Here is a 23,038-nt window from a genome sequence, read left to right on the forward strand (position 1 = left end):
TAGTAGAAAGCAGTAGAAGACAACAAGAAAGTGTAAATGTACCATTTTTGGCCAATTCATCCAGGAGTCCGCTCCATTCTTCACGGAAAAGGTTGGCTCCCGTCAAACTTCCATCCCCACCAATCACACACAGGTTAGTGATTCCCTTTTGAATCAAGTTATAAGCTGCTTGTAAACGTCCTTCACGGGTACGGAATGCTTGGCAGCGTGCACTGCCAATGACTGTTCCTCCCTGGTAAAAAAAAAAAAAGTCACATTCATTTACCTCCTTCTAAATAGATGGATAGCAATATAAGGAGGATACATGCATAGTCCCACCTATATATACATGAAGCTATGAGAGAACATGAAAATCTCTTCTTTCTGGTCAGCCATCTGCAGGTGCTAAGAAAAATATGTTAATATCCCTCCCTAGGTTCTTGAACTATACCAAGATAAAAGATAAAAGGATGGGAGTTGCCATTCATTCATTCTATTCATTCATTCATTCAACAAACATTTAAATACCCAACGTTTCTAATAAATTGAACTAGAGGAGGGAGGGGAGGATATTAAGATAATAGAGATAAGCTTTCAGAGGAGCTTATAATCTTACCATATTATATTTTTTCAGTATATATGGGTTTTTTTCTGAGGAGAGAGACCAATTTTATCTCTGTGAGAGACTCCCAGTGTGGAAACTCTCTCCAACAATGCATAGGCACAACTATCTCTAAGTTACAGTCTTACACAGTTGCCTGAGACACTAAGGTGCACCCAGTTACTTCCTGTAGATCAGAGGCAGGTCTTGAACTCAGGTCTTTCTGAGCCCAAAGCTAGCCCTCCAGATACTATCAGACTATAGAACGGAGAAATCTGAACACATACACAGATATAAACCTCCAAAGGGTCTGCATATGCTCAGAAATAATGAAGACAGTACAGAATAATAATATCAGTGCTTAATGATCATATTATGGGAGATATGAAAAGAATTAAATTCCCTTCCTGAATTGGACATTATGACCTGTTTTAAGAGAGTGTCTTATTTAGAAAATCATCCTGGATGACTGACCTTCAGATTTTGCCATCAGGTCTCAATGTAAATTGATAAAAAGGGAAGGAAGGTGTGTGCTCTAAGTTTTGCTTTTTGATTGCGCTTTCTTTTTAATAGAAACTGATACTCAAAAATCCAAATGCACAAAACTATGAAAAAAAATTCTTGTAACATAAAAGATTTTTCACTTAAAACGAAAAAGATTTACTTAGGGCCTCCTTTAAATGCTGAAATACCCTGTACATTTAACATGATTCAGTTTGCAATAATTAAATCTGAACTTGCAAACTTTCAGGATTACCTCTGCACAAAGAGAAGTTCATTTACTGGGAGAAAGCTGTTTGTATAAAAGGAAATATATACCTTCAACAACCTTTACAATTGTGTGGATACATTTATTCATTCATACATAATAAACACAAATACCAGATATGAATATATCTAAAACTGACTTTTAGAAACATTTTATTTCTTTCAAAACAAAAGTTGACATAACACCTAAAATTAAAAAAACAAAACAAAACTAACAACCCAATACTAATTAAATGGCCTTTTTGCATAAGTACATATGCATACAATCACCCAGTGTGCCCCAAGGTAAAAGTTCAAATTTGCTCAGGAATAATTTTTATTACCAACAATAGTGGTAGAGTTCAGTAGTGTTCATGTGATTGTCCCCTTCTGATAATAGTAATGATTAAGTAAATTATGACTATGAAGAGCAAAGGTATTAAGCACAGAAGCTAAAAATTGTCTTGATTATTATGGTCTCATGGTTAAATCATTGGAGGATCATGGAATTTATAATGTTGAAATGAAATCTGTAAGCTACAAATGCTCCATTCCCATAGAAATCCTCCATATAATCTTAGAGAAGAAAACTTCGAATGGTAAACTGCAGTTCTGCTAGTTTTATTCAGGGTTAGGGTTAGGGTTAGAGCGCATTTAGGGTTAGGGTTAGGGCTAGGGTTAGAGTTAGGGTTAGGGTTAGAATTGAGTTAGGGTTAGAATAGAGAGTTAGAATCGAGGGTTAGGGTTAGGGTTAGAATAGCATTTAGGGTTAGGGTTAGGGTTACACACACACACACACACACACACACACACACACACACACACACACACTTTCTGGCCACAAGTATTGCATAGTTCAATACTCACTAGATGAGCAGGATGGAAATGTCACTGTTGTTCTTAATAGGTTTATTATAATCCAGTAATGAGAAGATGTTAGGAAAAAAAAACACCACCCTACCCAATATTTTTTGGTTATCAGCATTTAATTCAATGGGGCAGCTAGCTAGGTGGAACACTATATAATATGCTGAAGTCAGGAAGACTCTTCTTCCTGAGTTCAAAACCCGGCCTCAGACACCAACTAACCGTGGGGCCCTAGGCAAGTAACTTAATCCTGTTTGCTTCAGTTGCTTATCTGTGCTAGAGACGGAAACCTGTCTTATATTCATCTTCATCTTCATCTTCATCTTCTCTCCATATTGCTGAGATAAGACATTTCAAAATATTAAAAGTCTCATAATGGCTGGAATTTGTCCTTCATTATCAAAGAGGTCCATGACATCAAGATGATGACATGACTTGCAGTTGACTTTGATTTGAGTGCCCAGTAAAGTGCCTAGCTATAGCTAGATACATACAAATACAAAGTTACATACCACTTGGAGAATGCTGGAAACACAATCCCAGGTCACTTCAACGATGTTATTGCCTCCATCTACCATACCTTGATAACCCTAAGAAGAGAAAGAACATGTAGTTTCAAAAAAAGAAAAAAAAAGGATGCCTAGTGTTTATAATGAATTAGAAAAAATACAATCATTGATTAAAAGTATGTTACAACAAAGCTCATTAACAAACTCTACTGATTGGAATTTCATTCTGGGTTGATCTTTCGTTTACCTTTATGTTATCTAGAAATAAAAATTAAATTAATACTAAAAAATGCAGACTAGTCCGCCTTTGATGAGTCTGAATAAGTAAGGTTTCTTGAATTTAAAGTTTTTATGCTGTCAGTCTAGTTTTTTTTTTGGGGGGGGGGAGTGTATACTTTTAGACAACAACTCTAAAGGTTATATGACTCAGGGGTGGGGAATGTGGCCTCCAGGCAGCAGGTTCCCCACTCTGGTATTGTTATTAGATGCCCTCCAAAGAAAACAGGAGACTGCAGAAACACCAAAGTGTTTATTTTGGACTAAGATCATATTAAATCTAATAATTCCTCTGGAGGCTGCACTCAGCTCTCCACAGGACTTCCTCTTCCATGCTTCTGTGACATCCTCTCTCCTCCCCTCCTTTTAGCTCCTTTTTATGTGCTGTCTTCTCCATTAGAATGTAGGCACCTTAAGGAGAAGGATCATCTCTCTTTCTGCTTGTCCATCTATTCCCAGTGCTTAAGTTAGAAAGGGGAAAATATTATAAAGCTGATTAGGAAAAGTTGATAAAGGTAGTTAATTGATGTCTGGTCCTTAATTCTGATCGTATTTTATTCCACATTTAAACTTCAGATTACAGAAACAAAATTTAAGAGCTAGAAAGGATCTTAGAAATCATCTACCTATCTAAGTGTTGGGAAGTCTTCCATCTTTCTGGGCTCAGGCTTCAGTTTTCTGATCAACAAAATAATGGGGTGGGATTATGTAATCTCTGGGATATCTTCTTAATTTCCTTGCAGCTTTTGAGAGAACTGAACAACTTCTCCCTCAACGCTCCCCCACCTCATCCTCTGTAGTCTTATGACACTGGATGTAATAAAGAGCTATGTTCCAGACCAGAGGTGTCAAACATGTTCTCCATGTAACCCCAACCCTCCCGAGTGTGGCCCAAACCAGATTAAAATGTAATCACAAAAGATTTAACAAAAGAAATTAAAATGCAATAAAAGAGGAAATATCACATTATAAAACTAAGTCAATATGTGGTCTGCAGGGATCCTTATGTATAGTTTAGTGACCTCCATATTTATTTGAATTTGACATCACTATACAAGGCCCTCTTTTGTCTATCTCTCTATAGTCTCCCTTGGTGATCTCATCTTTTCCAGTGGGTTCAAGTATCATCTATAGAAAGATAACTCCTATTTCTGTACACTGAACCCTAATATCTCTCCTGAATTCCAAACCTACATCTTCAGTTGCCTTTGAGACATCTCTTCCTAGCTAGGTGGTACAGTGGGTACAGCACTGGACCTGGAGTCAGGAAAACCTGAATTCAAATCTGGTCTCACACACTTACTAGTTTTGTGGCCCTTGGAAAAGTCACTTAACCTCTATCCACCTCAGTTTCCTCAGCTGTAACATGGAGATCAGAATAGCACCTACCTCACAGGGTTGTAGTGAGAATCAAATGAGAGTTATATAAAGTGTTTGGCATAATGCCTAGCACATAGTAGGCACTATATGAATGCTTATTCCCTCTCTCTTCCTAAAAGTCCTATAAACATCCCAAACTTAACACGTTCATAACAAAATTGATTCTTTTTTTCCTATCTCTTTACCTGCTCCTCCTCCAAGCATATAAATAAATGGAACAAAATATAGTTAAATTCAAGATTATCTTTCTACTATCATGTCACTACACTATTCAATAAACTCCATTGGCTACTTATTACTTCTGGAATTCAATATAGACACCTCTATGTAGCACTTAAAGTCCTTTACAACCTGGCTCCAACAACTCTTTCCAGGCCTATAATAAATTAGTCCTCTTTGGTCACGGTACAGTCCAACCGAACTGTCCTCCTGGCTGTTCCTTCCCAGCTTTCCATCTTCATATTCTGGGACTAGTGGCTCACCATGTCTAGCATGTACTTTCTCCTTACCTCTGTCTCTTAGAATACCTAGTTTTCTTCAAAACTCAGCTACAAGATCATCTCAGACAAGGGAGAGTGCTAGTGTTCCATTCCTCCTACTCTACCCCTGCCCCCAATCCTATTCAAGGCCCTCTGCAAAACAAAGGCTATAGTCACTACACTGTTTTTCTCCAGTACCTCTCTTTAATAATCCAGGAAAACTGAACTATTCTCCACCCTTGGTAACCATATCAGGTTTCCTACCCTTGTGTGGGGCAAGTTGTTTCCTATATGCAGAAAAGCTTGTACTCCACCTCCAGCTGCTGGATTCCTATTCATTCCTTAGAGCCCCACTGAGCTTCTATGGGAAGGTGACTCCCCTCTTCTCCTGCCTCCAGACATGATAACATCTGATGCTCTTATCAGGTAGCATTGCGTATGAGAATGGAGTAAAAATTTCATGTTCCTGCTACACTTAAAACTCCATGAAAGCAGACACCTCTTCTATTTAAACTCACCATTTCTCCCTAGGTCCCCAAGTGCGACTCTGACTAAATCCAAAATTCACAGAACACATTCCCTTAATAAAAGGATTTGTTCTGTAAAACTTGAACTCAGTCAAAAGGCTGCACTCAAGGATCTAGAAGGCCAATGTGGCCTCGAGTCCACAGGCTCCCCACCCCTGGTTTAGTTCAAGTCCCCTTATTTTACATGAGGAATCCAAAGCCCAGAGAACCTTCCCTATTCAGAAGGCTAATAAACAGAGGAGCAAAGATTAGAACTTGAATGTGCTTTATTTCATTGTTGTTACTCACAGCACCCCCATTGTACTGTAGGGTTGTCAGAATTGAGAGAAACAGGGAATGCTCCAATTGCATTCCAAGTCAGAACTCTGGACGCGTATAGAAACACTGAGTAAATGGCGGCTAGATTCAATTTCAGGTGCTTTATAGGTTTAATAGTCTGTTGCAGGTTGTCCTGGGAACTCAACCAACATTTATATCATGGCACTAATGAGAAAATACTTAAGAATTTCAAATATCTTTATGTACAAAGGAACTTTAGAAACAACTCCATTTGTACACCAAGGGTTGTCTTTTCACAAATATTAAAAGCAGTTTCAATTAAAAAAAGTTCAGAATGTCTGTAAAAGCCTAGACAAACACCACTAGTTGGTACCATTAGGAAAGCCGTTGTCATGAAAGAAGCCTACATGAAATCAGCTATGGTTTGGGAGAGTCCCACAACACTTTTGCACTAGTTACTATAATAGAATTCTCTTTACTGAAGAGGGAGATTGTCCAACAACCTAGATACTCCAGCAGCACAGAGCATGCTCTTCTCAAGCTCTGTGGGCCAGAATTTCTGAAATAAGGAGTTATGAGCCATAAGGAAAAACCTCACTCATTAGTGTTAGATGAACAGTGTAAACCAAGAATCAAACATTCCTTCTGACCTATGGCAACGAAATTGTGCCCCACAGATTCTCAGTTTGGAAGCACAATCACTCCCAACGTACCATCCATGCTAAAGGCTTCTTTAAGGGGGTCTAGACAATGACTCAGCGATAGGGGAAGTTAACATATGGGTCTGAGCAGTCCATCATGATACATAGATGAACAAGCCCTAGAAAGAGGAGCCTAATGGCTTATAAGCATTTCTGGAAGTGAGCCAGATATCTGGTATGGAAGGGAATTAGTAGATGCTCTGACCTTTATAGTCAGCCAGTGGTAGTGTATACCAAATTTAGAGATGACGACGTAGTAGCAAGCACATGTTAAGATCTGGGAAGTTCACTCTCCAAAGGGAAATTATAGCTGTGTTAGAAGAAGCAGCATATAGAGTCAGAATATCTATTTTGTAATAGCATATGGCTAACTTACTGACCAGTGCAAGTTAAGACCAGCACAAAAATGTTACTATGAAATTCCAATTGTCTTTAAACCTGACCACCTCAATCCCATACACCTTTATTAATCTGCATAGCCTTCTGGTTACTCTTCAGAAGAATAAAGGACTGGAGACTTACAGACTTCTATTGATATTCCGTACCACGTATTAAAGACAATGTCCTTGACCCTAATAGGCAGGGTTGTTATACTGCTGGAATACTGGCCTGCGACATCAAGAATAGTTTTTGTCATTTTAGTACCTTATCTCATCTGATGTAATAAAATAAAATATAGAATACTCTGTCTCGGTCCAATTAGAGTAATATATGTCACAGCTGATTGACAGGTACATAATGGGGTCATGAAATTGCTGAGCACAGATTACTCTTGTATTAGTCATATTCAGAACAAAAAGTGGGAAATGAGGAAAAAGACTAAGGCTTCTCTCCAGTTCTTTTAGAAACAGTATTTTTCTCAGTACCCCAGTCTGAAATGTATGGAATAATCTTAATGAGAAACCTTATCAGTCACTCTGACTCTCAGTTCTGAAACTGTGCTCAACACTAAATCATTTTTCTTTACCAAAGACCTAACTACTTTCCTTGAAGTAAACTGGCTGAGAGTTCACTACTGTCCCCTTTAAAAGAATCAAGGCTGGGAGTAGACAAGGACAAGGGACCCTTGACTGGTTCACTTAGGAGTGGTACTCTTGGCCAGTATACCTCAGTCATATGAGAATAATGATCAGACTAAGAGAAAGAAAGAAATCTTTAATTACTTCAGTCCATGGAAGAATCCCTCAAATTTACCTTGAACCAGCTGGAAAGGAGAATCTATGGTAGTGGTCAAAGAAGAACTGAATGGCTTTAGGAAAATGCCCAAGGATGTGCCAAAAGCTTAAGTGACTTGTTTTCTTTGATGAAGCAAAAGGCCAAATGAACTTTCCATATGAACCTTGTAAAATATGTTTTATATTATTGTGATGTTTTCTTAATTTTCAGTTTTTTCTTGAAAATGACTTGACAGAGAGTAATTTTCAGAATCATGGAAGTAACTGCCTTATCTTTAGTCCTCTAAGTATCTATGTTTAGATTAGAATGATCTTAATAAAATAATTTCTGACAAAAGATGAAAGAATGTTCCAAATCAAAACAATTCTGGTTATTTCATCTCATATTTAGCCAATTGGCAAAGATAACAAAACATGGGAATAATCAATGGAGGCCAGCATTGTTGGTGGATCTGTGAATTAGAGCAACTATTCAGGAAAGCAACTTATCCATACTCTTTGGCCCAGAGATCCAGACAATGTGTAGGAATGTGCTTCAACCACCTCTTGGGAGCCAATTGTTAAATTTTCAATATGAGCATTACACCTTAGAAACAGGCAAATACTACACATCAGTGCTTCAGTTACTGTTCTGTCTATTGTCTAAACCTAAGAAACTTATGGAGAAAATGTTAATAATGAAAATTAAAGTACGTCGTGCATACATTCTTTTTTTTTTTCAGGTGAGCCAGTTGTTGAACCAGTACACCACTACAGAAATTCCTCTCTAGCAAATGTACCTTAAGGTACTTAATGACAAAAAGAAAGACTCCATATATATTAAATACTTATAGTAGCACTTTTTATAAGGCAACAAAGAATTGGAAGCAAAGTAGAGACTGATCTTCATAAGGGATTACTCTCTATGGAGTTGGATGGGGAGGGAAGGATATAAAATGAAATGTAGGTGATATAAAAACAACAAAGATCAATAAAAATCTGTTTGAATTTTAAACAAAAGAAACCCTTGGTTCAAATCTCATCTCTGTTCTTTGTTACCTGTAGGACCTTGGGGTAAAGTCATTTAACCTCCATAGGCTTCAGAAACTTCAAATGTAAAGTGAGAAGGTTGGACCAGATGACCTCTAAAGTCCCTTCTGGAATTTACACTTATGACCTTTGATGATAACCTATTACTTACTATCTGGGTAATCCTGGGAAGGTCAATCATTTGGTACCATGGACATTGTTCAATCTATATACTTTATTTCAATTTCCTCCTATCTAAATAGAAGTTAGATGCCACTTACAAGCAATCAGAGACGCTCAACAAATAGGTCAATTGAATTGCATCAGTCTGTCAGATCATTTACATTGATGCAACTCTAGACAAAGACCAGAGGTACCCTGATGTAGCGCAGGGAATGAATCAGGTTCTAATCATGACTGTCATTATTACTCAGCTCTACAAACTTGGGAAAGTCAAAATGTTGCTGGGCCTCAATCTGACTAATCATAAAAGAAGGGGGTTAAATATCTATGTTCAAAGTCCCTTCTAGTTCCAAAATTTAATGTTTTTTTTTTTTTTGGTAAAGTTTATATCCAGGAACTAGTGTAGCAACAAGCCAACTCTACATGTCCTTCCTCCCTTTCACTACTTAGATATAAGGACACTTTCGTAAGGAGATAAATTTTTACTGAATTTAAAAGTATTTGGTGCCATGGACATCGTTTGACCAATACCCTAAAGACATTTTTTAGGATTCTGTAATGGAATGCTGCTGCTAGAGAAGTAATTCAGTACTGGGGAGGCAGACATTGAAAATTTCTGGCTCTCATTCATGCCTTTTACTAATCATTCACCACACGTAGATGTGTCCCAGATTTATACTTGTACAAGTTTAAACCAAGCAGAACTGGTTCAATCAAATAAAATGTCGATTCTTTAGCAGGACTATCAATGCTTCTGGCTTAACATATCAATCACATATTTTCTAGTAAGACAAGATGATAATACTTTAACAACTAAATTATTGACCTATTTTTTTTAATCTGCTGGTAACCAAGAAAGATCTAGGTAACATTAGAAGCTACAGAGTATAGACAAGACAATTCACTGGGAAAAGTACTGGATTTGGACTCCAAAGTCCTTGGCTCAATTCTCAATCCTTTTCCCACAGTACCAATGTGACCATGGACAAATCACTTCAGTTCTTTGGGTCTAAGTTTCTCCAGCTGTAAAATGGGGATGGGGGAAGAACTAGATAATCTCTGAAGTTCTTTCCAGGTCTTTTTATTGCTACCTTTTGTTTTTCATATTCCCTAAATGTTCCCCTCTACCACCTCCCAGACAGGCATCCTAGAAGACTATTTAAAAAAAATAAGAGGAAGAAGAAAGTCAGCAAAACTAATCATGCATTGAAAAAAACCCTGACAATAAAGTCAAAGTTCAACACTTATAGCCTTCCCATCTCTGCAAAGGAGGTGCTTTCTCTAATCAAGCTTCTTTAAATTTTGCAACATTCACTTTTGACTGTTCTTTAGAGTATTGCATATACTGCCAGACAGTCATTAAAGGAATGAAAAAAACATTCATTAAGCACTCACTGTGTGCTAAGTGCTGGAGTTAAAAAAGTAAAAACAAAGATAAGCCTTACCCTCAAGGGGCTTATAGACTAATAGGGAGGCAACATATAAAGTGGAGTGGTAGCCAGGGAGGGGCCTCCCATCCTTTTTTTTTTTTTTATAAAAATCTTTGTTACAAGGGATGGCTTACTAGGTTAGATGGGGGTGGGGGAGAAACACTCAGAAATGATGATGATATAAAACCAAAAAATAACAATAAAAATGAGATTTTTAAATTAAATAAAAATATGATCAACATTCTTTAAAATAGCATTGACCTACCTCCCTGACATCCCCTACAAATGGTATACACTTTCCTTGCCCCCATTTCCATTTGTTCAAATACTAACCATAATTCAAAGTCCTCCATAAAGCCTTCCTTGGTTTCAGCCAAAAGCTGAACTTTTCTCTTCCGAACTCTCAAAGCATTTTATATCTGATGAATTTATCATATTCATAATCTTTATGTGTATATTACTTATCTTTCCTATTAAACTTGTAACCTCTTTGAGTGGACTGTGTTTTATTTATCTGTCCATGATGTGCACACAGTTGGTACTCAAAAAATGTTTGTTAAATTGAGGTAAGGCCATATTGAAGACAAAAATATCTTCCAATGGCCTACACAATGGATGGCTCTTTCCTATTAGCTTACAAAAGACTGTAAAATTGCCTTCATTTCCCCCTAAAATAGCAGAGTACTTTTCCAATTAAAGTAACCAACCTGACACCTTGTCTCCCAATGTCTCATATCCTTGGGTAGAAGGAAAAGGAAGATATAGAGTGCTTCCCTACCTCATATATTCACAAAAGGAAAGGTCAAGGTACCAGGTCTAGAATAACAATTCCCAGTGCCTTGTGGGTAAGAAAACAGAATTGGGTTTTGTGAGATTCATAAAGAAAAAAATAATTACTTGAGGGCTCCAGGCAGAACCATCAAAATCCTCAAGACTGGGTGGGTCACAACAAACTATTTCAGAGAGGAGCCTGGTGACAGTTTTCACTGTAAGGGCACTGTTCCTAAAGGTCTTCTGCTTCCACCTTCTCTCTTGTTACTGACAAGGCTATCCCTGGACCCTGAAGAATTCTAACCAATGCTCCTTCTACAGAAGGCATGGAAGTTACTATGGAGTAGGTTTTAGTCCAAAATAAGGAACTAATAATTAAAGTAATTCAAAAGAAATGAAATGTACTGCCTCTTGAGAGGCAGTGAAGTAATGAAAAATGTATAGCACAGGTAGGATGATAAGTCAGAAATGTTGGTAAAGGGATTCTGCAGGATGTTAGAAGTCAGACTAGTTGAATCCACCTAAAAGAATATGGGATTGTATATCTGTTATGCTTACCTGGTAGGAGGTACTATGAGGATCAAAGGTGAAAATACATGTCTACACACTGAAAACTGCAAAATACTATATCTGAAATACTAGTATTATCCAGGCATAAGAGGAATTTAATTCTTCTTTGGAGAGATTTCCATAAACTACTAAGCATGGGGGTTAAAAATGTAAAGAGAAATTTAGACTTAGAGAAAACAAGCTAATATGTCTATGCCTTTTTAAAAAATACTCTAAAACAAAAGAACACACTTACTACGGAGAAAAAAGTCAGAAAAAAGATATTCTTTAAACGATACTTTTATGTTTACTAAGAGGGGAGAGGGTCAGGAAAAATCCCAAGTGCTAAGAGTTTACAATCAAAAATTGTCTAAGAATGAAACAAAAACGTGTAGGCCTATTTATATTCCTCAGTGGGGGGAATAGGAAGCAGCTTCAAGGGAAAAAAGCATTTTTGGATATTGACATGCAAATATTGCAACAACCATTCAAAAGGCAATTCACAAGGCAACTTGGAGGAGAAGAGAGCAAAGGAATCCCAGGCGCAGCAAGGTGCCAACTACTCGTTTTCATGCCAACGAAGTGACTGGGCAGGCACAAATGGTGGCGCCAGGTCATAACAGCAATTGCTCTGGGAATGGAAATTCCCAGCCCATGGGAATCTAGGATCCAAAGAGCATGAAATGGCAAAACAGAATCCTGTAAAGGCTTTGATTAGATTTAGCAGTTTAAAATGTTCTTTTCTTTTTAGCTTGGTTTTAAAAATCAATAGCTATGTGGGTCTGACTTAACCAAAAAAAAAAAAAACATTTTTGACACTTAAGCCACAGGATTCTAAAAAGACTGGGCAGTATTAACAAGAAGAGATATCAAACAGTCCTAGGGATTCCTTTCCTCCCCAAGTATTTTTTTCTCTCAAGTTGACACACAAAAGACATGTGTGGTATTATCTTAAAACTTAGCTTATTTATTCATTCATGTTTTAGACTGGATCTCTGTTTAGCCCAGGATAAAAGTGCAGCGACCATACGTTAGCTCTTTTCAGCACTGATCTTTAGGGGAGGTTTACCCCTCTCTATTTCTGACCTGGGTGGGTCCATCTCTCCATAGGCAGCCTGGGCTCTCCCATTCCTGCGGACTTAACATATTGATGCCATATTGATGGACATCAGATCTAGCCCTACTGCAGGTCTTGAACTCCCAGGTTCAAGAAATCTGCTCACCTCAGTCTTAGGCATTACAGGCATATGCTAATAGACCCAGTCTGATTTAACAATTTAGAATATATACCCATAATGTGTATAATGTGTATGAATGTATATATCTACATATGTATACATATATAAACTGTGTAGATACATGTATTGGATATGTGACTATACAGAAGTTTATATAAACACACACATGCACACATTTATCTATCTATATCTATGTATATATGTGTGTATGTATGAAAATCTCTCCAAACACATATATACAAATACATGTGTGTATGTATGTATGCATGTGTATTATTTGGATTATTAATTAAGAAACTTTGAATGTAAATAAAAGGAATGAATGTTAGACTGACCTCATATATAAAATACACTTTGGCTCCCACATAGATTCCCATCCGCACTACAGCTCGAACAGCAGCATTCATTCCTGGGAAGGAAGAAGGTAGGTCAGCATGATTCAATTCATTCAAGCTTAAATCTAAAAGGTCATCACATATCCCCTAAGAACTTCAAATGCCTCTCTCCAGAGTTCCTAGAGAGTTATCACTGGTTCTGAAAATATACAAAACATTTTTTTCTTAGGTTAAATTTAGTCAAATTGAAATAAAATAATGTGGATAATGAGAACAATTGTTTTCATAATTTGGAGAGGATAGTATAGCTCATTTTCTATCATTTTCATAAAGGACTACTTAGGCACAGCCCCAAAAGCAATTGTCATAATTTATATAATTAGAGGGTAAAAAGAGTGGTAACAGTAGTAAACAGTAGTAATTACACAAATTTTAGTACAAAAGAAGTACATCATGGATGTTTAAATGGGATTTCCTCTATTCTCTCTAGCCTTTGCAGCAGATAGAACATTTGTCAAGTCTTTTATTTCTTATAAATGAATCCCATGACTAGCACACATCCTACGGTACAGAGAAAGGTGAATCCTTAGATGTATTTGCTGTACAATTGTTTGTCAGTTAATCAGTAAAGCCTCATCAGGAGACTGAATATTAAAAGAGGTTCTGAAAACTGACAGGTAGAAGCCTTAACCTAACTGTTTAAGTAGTGACAACTTGGCAATGTGACCTGCTCAGAAACTCTTCTCTCAAGTGAGAATTTTTTTGAACATCCTTAGTCAAAATATATCTGGACTCTTTGAACCAGAAGTCACTTGGCATCAAACCTGATAAATGAAGATTGGTTCTGGTAAATAAGGCTGACTTGAAAAAGAAGCGTAAAAGAGTTGGTCATAAAGTAACGAAATTTCTTAAACAACAAAAAGATTAGATCTTTCTACCTAGCCTAAGCTGAAAGTCCTGGGGCTCCTCCCTGGCCCAAGTCTATTCTGACAGACATAGGAGATTTGACCTGTTCCTTTTTTGGTACTGTACCAATTCTCCTCTTTGGGCAGCCTGGTGGCCCTTCCCTACTTAGTCGTAGGGTGAGGGGTTCATCACACTACTACCATATTAATTCCAAATTTAATGCAGACACATCAAAATGGCTTAGCCCACCGACTCTCTGAATTGCCAAACTCAAGCAACGTACCAACTTCAGCCTCCCTGGTAGTAAGAATTACAAGTGCATGCTACCTACCAAACCCCACTAAGACTGATTTTCTTGTACTGTTACTAAGTTGTTGACACATAGATAGGTAGAAATAGATAGAGATATATGGATATGTGTGAGACCATAAGCTCAGGGCCAGTTAGGGAATGTGGTCTATAGGGAAGAGTAAAGGGGCCAGTTTAGCTAGAAAGTATGGTAGAGCTCATGAGAGGGGATATGTGTAATCAGACTAGAAAGATAGGTTGGAGCCAGAGGGAAGGGCTTAGCTATATAGGAGTTTATATTTTATCCCAGAGGTAACAGGAAGTCACTGAAACTTTTTGAGTTGTGGAGTAACATGGTTGAATGTAAGCTTTAGGAACATGAGTTTGGCAGCTGTGCAGAAAAGGATGGATTGGAGAAAGAGACAAACTGGGAGGCTTTCACAAAGAGTCTAGGTGAGAATTGATGAAGTAATGAAATGGTTGTTTGAGTACAGACAAGTCTAAGTAGAATGAGGGATTTAGTGACTGATTAGACACATAGGGTAGGTGAAAATAGAAAGTCAAATATGACTCCTGGGTTTCAAACTGAAGCAGCCAGAAGAATGGTGGTAACCTTGACAGAAAGAGATAGTGGGAGGAGTGGTGGAAGAAAGGGAGAAAGAGAATGAAATCCCTTTTGGACAAGCTGACTTTGAGAAGTCTAAGGGACATCCTGGTAGAAATGTCTAGTGAGAAGTTGTACATGTGGGACTAGAGCTCAAGAAAGAAGTGACAAATGGATTTGTATCATTGGTAAAGAGATAACTGAATGCATGGGAGGCCACTGAAAGAGAAGGAAGACAGAAGAGAGTCCAAGACAATCCTGAAGCCCACTGGATTATTGAATACAAGTCATCCCTGATAACATTTATAAAGCCTCCTTCTAACCACCACCTCTCCATTGCCTGTCACATTGTTAACAATGTTGATTTTTCAGATACTGGAGGGTTTCTTGATCTTGATCTGATTCACTAGAGAAATATTTGTGTTAAAAAGATAAACCTTTGTGTCAGGAAGCAGATTGGAATTGCTGCAAGTACCAAACAATTTTCCAAATGCAACCAAACCCATCCTCTTCTTCATATTCAATTCTGGGCCTTCTTAACAAATAACTGATATTTTATTATAATTGTATATGAATATATATTACAATAAAATTATGATAAAATTTATTTGTTAATAAGGATTATTAGTAAGGATAACGATCCACTTACAGTACCTGTCTAAGAAATACACTGCGATATGCTAATTGTTTCCTCTATCTCGATTCTCTCTCTAAACCATGCTTAATACAGTGGCCAAAATAATTTTTCAAAAAATTTCTAATTAAAAAAAATTACTTATCACCATTATCACTCTTCACCATTCAAACCTTCTATAACGCCCAACTGGCTGTCAGATAAAATACAAACTCCTTAGTTTGCCATTTAAGGTCTTCCACAATCTAGCTCCTATTTGCCTCTCTAACCTTATTTTACAATGTTCTTTTCATGTTTTGCATTGCAGACAAACCCAGTACCAGATATTTCTTGCTGCCCTTTGACCTGTCATTTCCCATTTCTGTTCATTCAAGAAAGTGCCCCCATTGTTTGAAGACACTTACTGGTCAAAATCCTCTTTTCTTTCTACAGTAATATTTCCTCAGAAGCCACTTCCATAAATGTCATTCACCACACTAACCCATCACCACATAATAAGTGTTCTCTCCTTCCCCAAATGTTTCTCAGTTTGTCTTGGCCTATTTGACCTCATCACTCACCATCTTGTCTTATACTCATCTATCAACATGTCCCATCCCCAGAGCAGGCTTTAGAGCAGGGATTCTGTAATTCTTTTTTCACTGGTGAATCTTGAGTTCCTAGCAACACATTTGAACTGAATTATTATTTCCTACTCTGTTTTCATGCTTTGCCTTCATAATCATTATTCATGCTTTTGAAAACTTAATGTTTGAATCCATTTTTTATCTACAGTTTTCTACTTGTGTTCATGCATTAAGTGTTACAAAATTTCTCAAATATTTTATTGAAATCAAGAGATTCTAGATTTACATTGGGAAGGCACATTATGGGTCATTTAGTTCAACCTCTTCATTTACAGATGAGAAAAGTTAGGAACAAGAAGTGCAAGGACATGGTCACAAAGATATAAATGGCAGCAAAGAGCCAGGCTTTCTGATTTCAAACTGAGAGCTTTTCCCAAATATTTACTGAATTAAATTAAATTTACTTCATGCCTTCCCTATTTCTGACAAGTTCTTTTGAGTAACTTCTGAAGTCCTTAAAAAATAATAAAAACAATAAAATGAAAATTGTTATCTAATGACTTTTAATGAGGCCCAGGTCATTTAAAAATGCAAATGTGAAATAAGTCAGTATTTTCTAAGAGGCCAGATTGAGAATTATCTAATCTGAAACACAAAATTCTTGGGACCTTTTACTTTATAATTTGTTCCCAATGCAGCTAATCTGAAAATTTAGATGTTATATTTAAAGTAATGTTTGGGGGGGATTTAAAGATTCTTAAGAAAAAATATGTCTTGTTCTTCAATTAGAGAACTCTCATCAGATTACTGTTAAACAATCTATTAGACTCTGAAAACCAACAAATACAGTGTGTCATGGTTTCCTTTTAAAGTCAAAGCTTTGCCAGATCTTTAGTATATTGTGTAGGGATGGAAGGTACGGTGTCAGAGGACAAAGGCACTAAGTTTAGTCCTGCAAGCAAAGCTTCAACCACCCAAACCTTTTAGCTTCCTTAAAGCTATGAACATTAACAAAAGAATTTAATTTCAAGGTCAGAGAGATACTTCCCAAGAAATATCTAATTTCACTGAAAAGGATTTCATATTAAGCAGAAATGTACTCTATTAGATTAGTTCACTCTATTAAAATCTACACAAATGTGTTGATATTTCCTCCAAAACAAATAGTTATTTTCTTCAGCAAACTTAATGCTGCTATGAACTTCTAAAGACCCACACTACATAACTCAAAAGCAAATGGGAACTTCTAATCTAATTAGGTCTACTGAATGAACAATTATAAGTTAACAAAAAGCTGTGCAGAGAAATAAATATAGTGGTCATTATAATATAGGGTGTCTCCAAAATCATAAAAGCAGTTTTAAGTTTTAATAGTCATTAAATGGGGAATGGCTGAACAAGTTATGGTATATGAATGTAATGGAATACAATTGTGCTGTAAGAAATGATGAACAGGAAGACTTCAGAGAAGCCTGGAAGGACTTATATGAACTGATGCTGAGTGAAAGGAGCAGAACCAGGTGAACACTGTACACAGTAACAACCACAGTATGCGAGGAATTTTTCTGGTGGACTTAGCCCTTCGCAGCAATGTAAGGTCCTAAAAAATTCCCAATGGACTCCTGAGGCAAAATGTCATCCACATCCTTGGACTGAAGATTGAAGCAGACTATTTTCTCTCCCATTCATTTTAATTCTTCCATGCAACATGACTAAGGTGAAAATGTATTTACTAAAAATCTATGTGTGGAACCCATATAAGATTGCACGCCCTTTCCTGGAGGGAGAGGAGAAGGAGGGGGAAAGAATGAGAGAGAAAGGGGCAGAAAATCTAAGATTTATGGAAGTGACTGTAGAAAACTGAAAACCAATAAATTAATAAAAAGTACTCATTAGAAATAGCTACTATATAAATATAAGATGACATAACATGCATTTCATATGAATATATTTAAAATAAGGGCCTAATAGGTAAAATGATCCATGATACAAAAACAAATTAAGTATTCAACAGCTAAAAAAAGAAAAGAGATAAGAGTAAAGGAGACATATAGAAGCTAGTCTGACTTTGTCATTTTACCTATGAGAAAAAAGCAGATATCAAGTGAAGCTAATAAGTTAGGTGCTTCTAGGAGGTGATTTCTGACCTAGGTATTGAAGAATCTGCCAGAGAATTCTACTGAGCTCACCAAAAGATCAGTAAAGAGGAACTAAGCAAGATCTCACCCAAGGCCTAGGGAATTCCCCTAAAGCCTTCCATTTTGTAAGTACACATAGAAACTTATGATATAGAGCTGCAAAAGACTTTGAAATAAACTAGTCTAGTCTATTGATTTTTTACATCAAGAAAACCCTTGGACCCCATAAAGATAAAACTCCCTATCCAAAGTCACACAGGCAGTCAAGTACAGAATTGGGATTTGGATTCTGACATCTAAGCCAATACTCTCATAAAGCCAGTGGAGGAAGAGTCAATGTATTGAATGATGGTTATTCTGTAAGTCTATGTCATTCATGGTACGGTGAAAAGATCACACTAGATTTGGAAGAACATCTTAGGGTGAAACCCAATGTTAGCATTAGCATAATATTTGTGTGATTTTGACAAGTTGCTTAAACTTCTCTGGGCCTCAGTTTCCTTAATTGTAAAATGAGGAAGTTGGATTTGATTACCATCAAATCTATGTCTTACATACTGTTTCCATATGTATATACACACACAGACTTATACTGTTTCAAGGATCTGTAATTTTTCTGGTTTACTTTTTCCATGGACCCAGATAATGACCTCCCTCTGAATTAGCAGATGGTCTTTGAGAGTTGTTATGGCCAAAATTTCATCACTTGAATATACAGTCCATTACCATGTAGTACCTGAAACCAGATGGCATGCTCTTTAGGAACCCAGGATCACCTCTACACCAAAATAAAACATGAAAAGAGGATTTGAGAGGAGAATATACTTTAAAAAAGGCCAAAAACATTGTGTGTGTGTGTGAAAATATTAGCACACAATGATTTTGGGAACCAGATTATAAACCCAAATTTCTAGGTAATATAACAAGTATTCAGTAAATGCTAGTCAGATTAAATTAATTTTTCTCCAAAGGTATCTTTGACCTCCTATTAAGCAGTACAGAGTAAAGAGATCTAACTTTCTTTATGCTCTTCTTTTTTCTCTAAGAGGGAAGAAATTTTAAAATCACCTGAAAAACTACCACCCATAAGCATTCTTCCTGTTTCTGGTTATTTCTATGTTCATAGAACAGTGATTATCAAAGTATGATCTGGGGACCTCTGAGGATCCTAGACATTCTTTCAGGGGGTCCTTAAAATCAAAACTATCTTCATAATAAAATAACACATTTCAGTTTCTAATATGGCAAATATTGATAGACATAACCTACATAAACAAAAGCTCTAGGGAAGGTATTCAAGAATTTTTCAGAGGAGAAAGGGGTCCTGGTAACAAAGAGTTTGAGAAATAGTTCTTTAAAGAAAGATGATGGAGCACAGTCAGTAACTCACCTCAACTCTCCCAAAGCCATCCCTTCCTTCACCGCCCCCCCCCCCCCAGAAACACTGCTAACAACTTTAATCTAATGTCTCAAATCAAATCCTGGAGTGGCAAAACCAACAAAAGGTCAGGTTTTCATCTCAAGATAATATAAGAGGTTGACAGGAAAGGTCTGTCACATAGGGTAATGGTTGTTGGCCCCAGAGCATAGTGTGATGCAGGCCCTGGAGGTGGCTGCTTCAGTGACAGCAGCAGCTTCAGGAGCTCTCAGACCACAAACAGTAAGGGGGTAGGACAACTACTAATCAGAAAGAGATTACAGGGACGTTTTCCTGGTGCTGCATTGAGGACCCTATTGCATTGTCCAAAACTAGTTCTGGGTTATAGTCCAGGGGTGAAATGCAGCCACAGGAGAGCAAGGGACCTAGTCACAGTTCCAAGGTCAAAAGGTGCTCTAGCACTGGAGGCTACAGGGAAACATGGACTTTGTTTCCAAGGTTGGAGAAGAGTGCTTGTGATAGATCATAAGGGAGTCTTGGTCTCAGTTCCAAGGCAGAAAGGAGAATTAGATTACAGTCTTAGAAAAGTAGGGGACCCAGTCACAGTTCCAGGGTCAACAGGAGTGACAGCAATTGTGGCTACAGGGGAACTAGGTCCCTTCCTGGGTAATGACCAGAGACAGGCCAGGGAGAACGATGACCACATCTCTCCTTAAATCATACTACCTTGGAACCACTGAAAACTTATAGACCCTAGCTCTGAAAGTAGCAACACAAAAAAATTTAAAGCTTGGAACAGTGCTCCTGGATCCACCCCAAGAGCACAGCCAAACTTTAATGTTGGTTTAAAAGTCAAGAAATAGACTGGGAAACTGAGCAAACAACAGTAAAAAAAAATAGACTGACACAATCTTATAAGAAAGCAACAAAGTCAAAACAGCTACAAGCCTCAAAGAAAAGCTGAACTGAACATAATCTCAACAAGAATTCCTTGAAGAGCTCAAAACAATTTTTAACAATCAAATAAGAGAAGTGAAGGAAAAAATGGGAAAGGAAACAATGCAAGAAAATTATGAAAGAGTCAACAGGTTGGTGAAAGAGGCACAAAAAATACTGAAAGTAATAACATCTTAAAAAACAGAATGAACCAAATGGAAAGATGTATAAAAATTCACTGAAAACTTTAAAAAGCAGAATTGATCAAACGGGAAAAAAGATACAAAAGGTCACTGAAGAAAATAATTCTTTAAAAATTATAACTGAGCAACTGGAAAGTAATGATTCCACAAGAGACCAAGAAACAATAAAACAGAATCAAAAGAATGAAAAAAAATAAAAGAAAATGTGAAATATCTCATTGGAAAAAGAACTGACATGGAAAACAGGTTGAAGAGATAATTTAAGAATTATTGAACTACCTGAAAGGCATGAACAAAGACATCATATTTCAAGAAATTATTAAGGAAAATTTCCTTGATATCTTAGAACCATAGGATAAAGTAGAAATTGAAAGAATCCACTAATCACCTCCTGAAAAAGATCCCAAAATGAAAATTCCAAGGAGTATTATGGGCAAATTCCAGAGCTCACAGATCAAGGAGAAAATATTGCAACCAGCCAGAAATAATTCAAATATTATTCTTCTACATTGAAGGATCACAGGGCTTTGAATATGATATTCCAGAAGGCAAAGGAGCTAGGATTACAACCAAAACTAACCCACCCAGAAAAACTGAACATAATGGATATTTAAGGAAATAGAGGACTTTTAAGGATTCCTGATGAAAAGAGCAGAGCTGAATAGAAAATTTGACTTTCACATAGCTGACTCAAGGGAAAAAACGTAAATAGGCAAAGAAAATCATAAGAGATTCAAAAAGGTAAAACTGTTACAATCCTAGATAGGAAGGTGATACTTGTAACTCCAGTTTGAGTTGAGTATGATGGAATGGTTTCAAAAAAATAAAATTAAGAAGAGGAAAAAATGGACATTTAATAAAATAGAAGGCTTTCAAATATTCCTAAGTAAAAGACCAGACCTGACTAAAAAAAAAATCTGATTTTCAAATGCAAGACTCAAGAGAAGCATAAAAGGGTAAACAGGAAAGAGAAAACATAAGAGAAATAATATGGTTACACTGCTTATACTCCTACATGACAAGATGATACTTGCAACTCTTAAGAATTTTATCATAATAAGAGCAACTGGAAGGAGTACACACAGACAGAAGGTATTGGTTATGAGGGGATATTTTAAAAAATTAAGGAGTGAGAAAGAAAATTCCAGTGGGAGAAGAGGGAAGGGAGAGATAGAATGGGGTAAATTATCTTACATAAAAGAAGCATGAAAAAACTGTTACACTAGAGGGAGAAGGGGTCAGGAAGGGTGACAAGCCAAACCTGAACTTTGCCCTCATCAGAATTGGCTCAAAGAGGGAGTAACACACACCTGAATATAGAAATCTATCTTATATAGAGAAGTAAAAAAGACTAGGTAAAAGGGTGAAGGACTGATGGAAAGGAGTGGAAAGTAGTGGTCAAAAGCAAAGCAAAACACTTCTGAGGAGGGACAGGGTGAAAGGGTGTGTGTGTGTGTGTGTGTGTGTGTGTGTGTGTGTGTAAAAGAGAGAGAGAGGAAATTAATAAGGGAAAAATAGGATGGAGGGAAATACATAATTATCATAACTATAAATGTGAATGGAATTATTTCACCCATAATAGAAGCAGATAACAGAATAGATCAAAAACTCAAATCATACAATATGCTGTTAACAAGAAACACATTTGAAGAACAGAGACACATATAAAATAAAGGTAAGGGGTTGGTGCAGAATCTCCTATGATTCAGCTGAAGTTAAAAAAAAAAGCAGGAGTAGCAATCTCTCAGACAAAGTAAAAGCAAAAAGAGATTTAATCAAAAGAGATAAGGAAGGAAAATATATCTTGCTAAAAGGTATAATAGACAAGGAAGTAATATCAGTACTAAACATATATGCACCAAATGATATCATATTCAAAGTTTTAAAGGAGAGGCTGAGTTACAAGGAGGAAATAGAGAGTAAAACTGTATCAGTAGAGAGACCTCAACTTTTCCCTCTAAGAACTAGATAAATCTAACCAAAAAATTAAGAAATTAAGGAGGTGAATAGTATTTTAGAAAAGATAGATATGATAGCTCTCTGTACAAAACTGAATGGGAAGAGAAAGTATTGTACCTTTTTTCAGCAGTACATAACACCTACACAAAAACTGACTATATTAGGGTACTCCTCACAACAAAATGCAGAAAGGCAGAAATATTCATGCATCTTTTTCAGATCATAAGGCAATAGAAATTGCATTCAATAAAGGGCAGTAGAAAGATAAATTAAAAATTTATTGGAAACTAAATAATTTCATCCCAAAGAATAAGTAGGTCAAAGAATAAGTCATAGAAACAATCAATAATTCCATTTAAGAGAATGACAACAATGAGACAACATACCAAAAT

The 23,038-nt window shown here is 36.7% G+C and overlaps 1 protein-coding gene across 2 annotated transcripts in view; it reads right to left on the bottom strand.

The window, feature by feature from the left end:
• Positions 1-23,038, bottom strand: part of PFKP (phosphofructokinase, platelet) — a 79,487-nt gene that overhangs the window by 50,658 nt on the left and 5,791 nt on the right. For both annotated transcript variants that reach the window (XM_072652047.1, XM_072652048.1), the window contains exons 2-4: positions 13,035-13,108; positions 2,707-2,784; positions 43-232 (exon numbers count right to left, since the gene is read on the bottom strand). In XM_072652047.1, the coding sequence (XP_072508148.1) occupies positions 43-232; positions 2,707-2,784; positions 13,035-13,108 (342 nt within the window). The remainder of the gene's footprint in view (positions 1-42; positions 233-2,706; positions 2,785-13,034; positions 13,109-23,038) is intronic.

This window comes from Notamacropus eugenii, chromosome 3, assembly GCF_028372415.1.
Source record: "Notamacropus eugenii isolate mMacEug1 chromosome 3, mMacEug1.pri_v2, whole genome shotgun sequence".
In the NCBI taxonomy this organism is placed as follows: Eukaryota; Metazoa; Chordata; class Mammalia; order Diprotodontia; family Macropodidae; genus Notamacropus; species Notamacropus eugenii.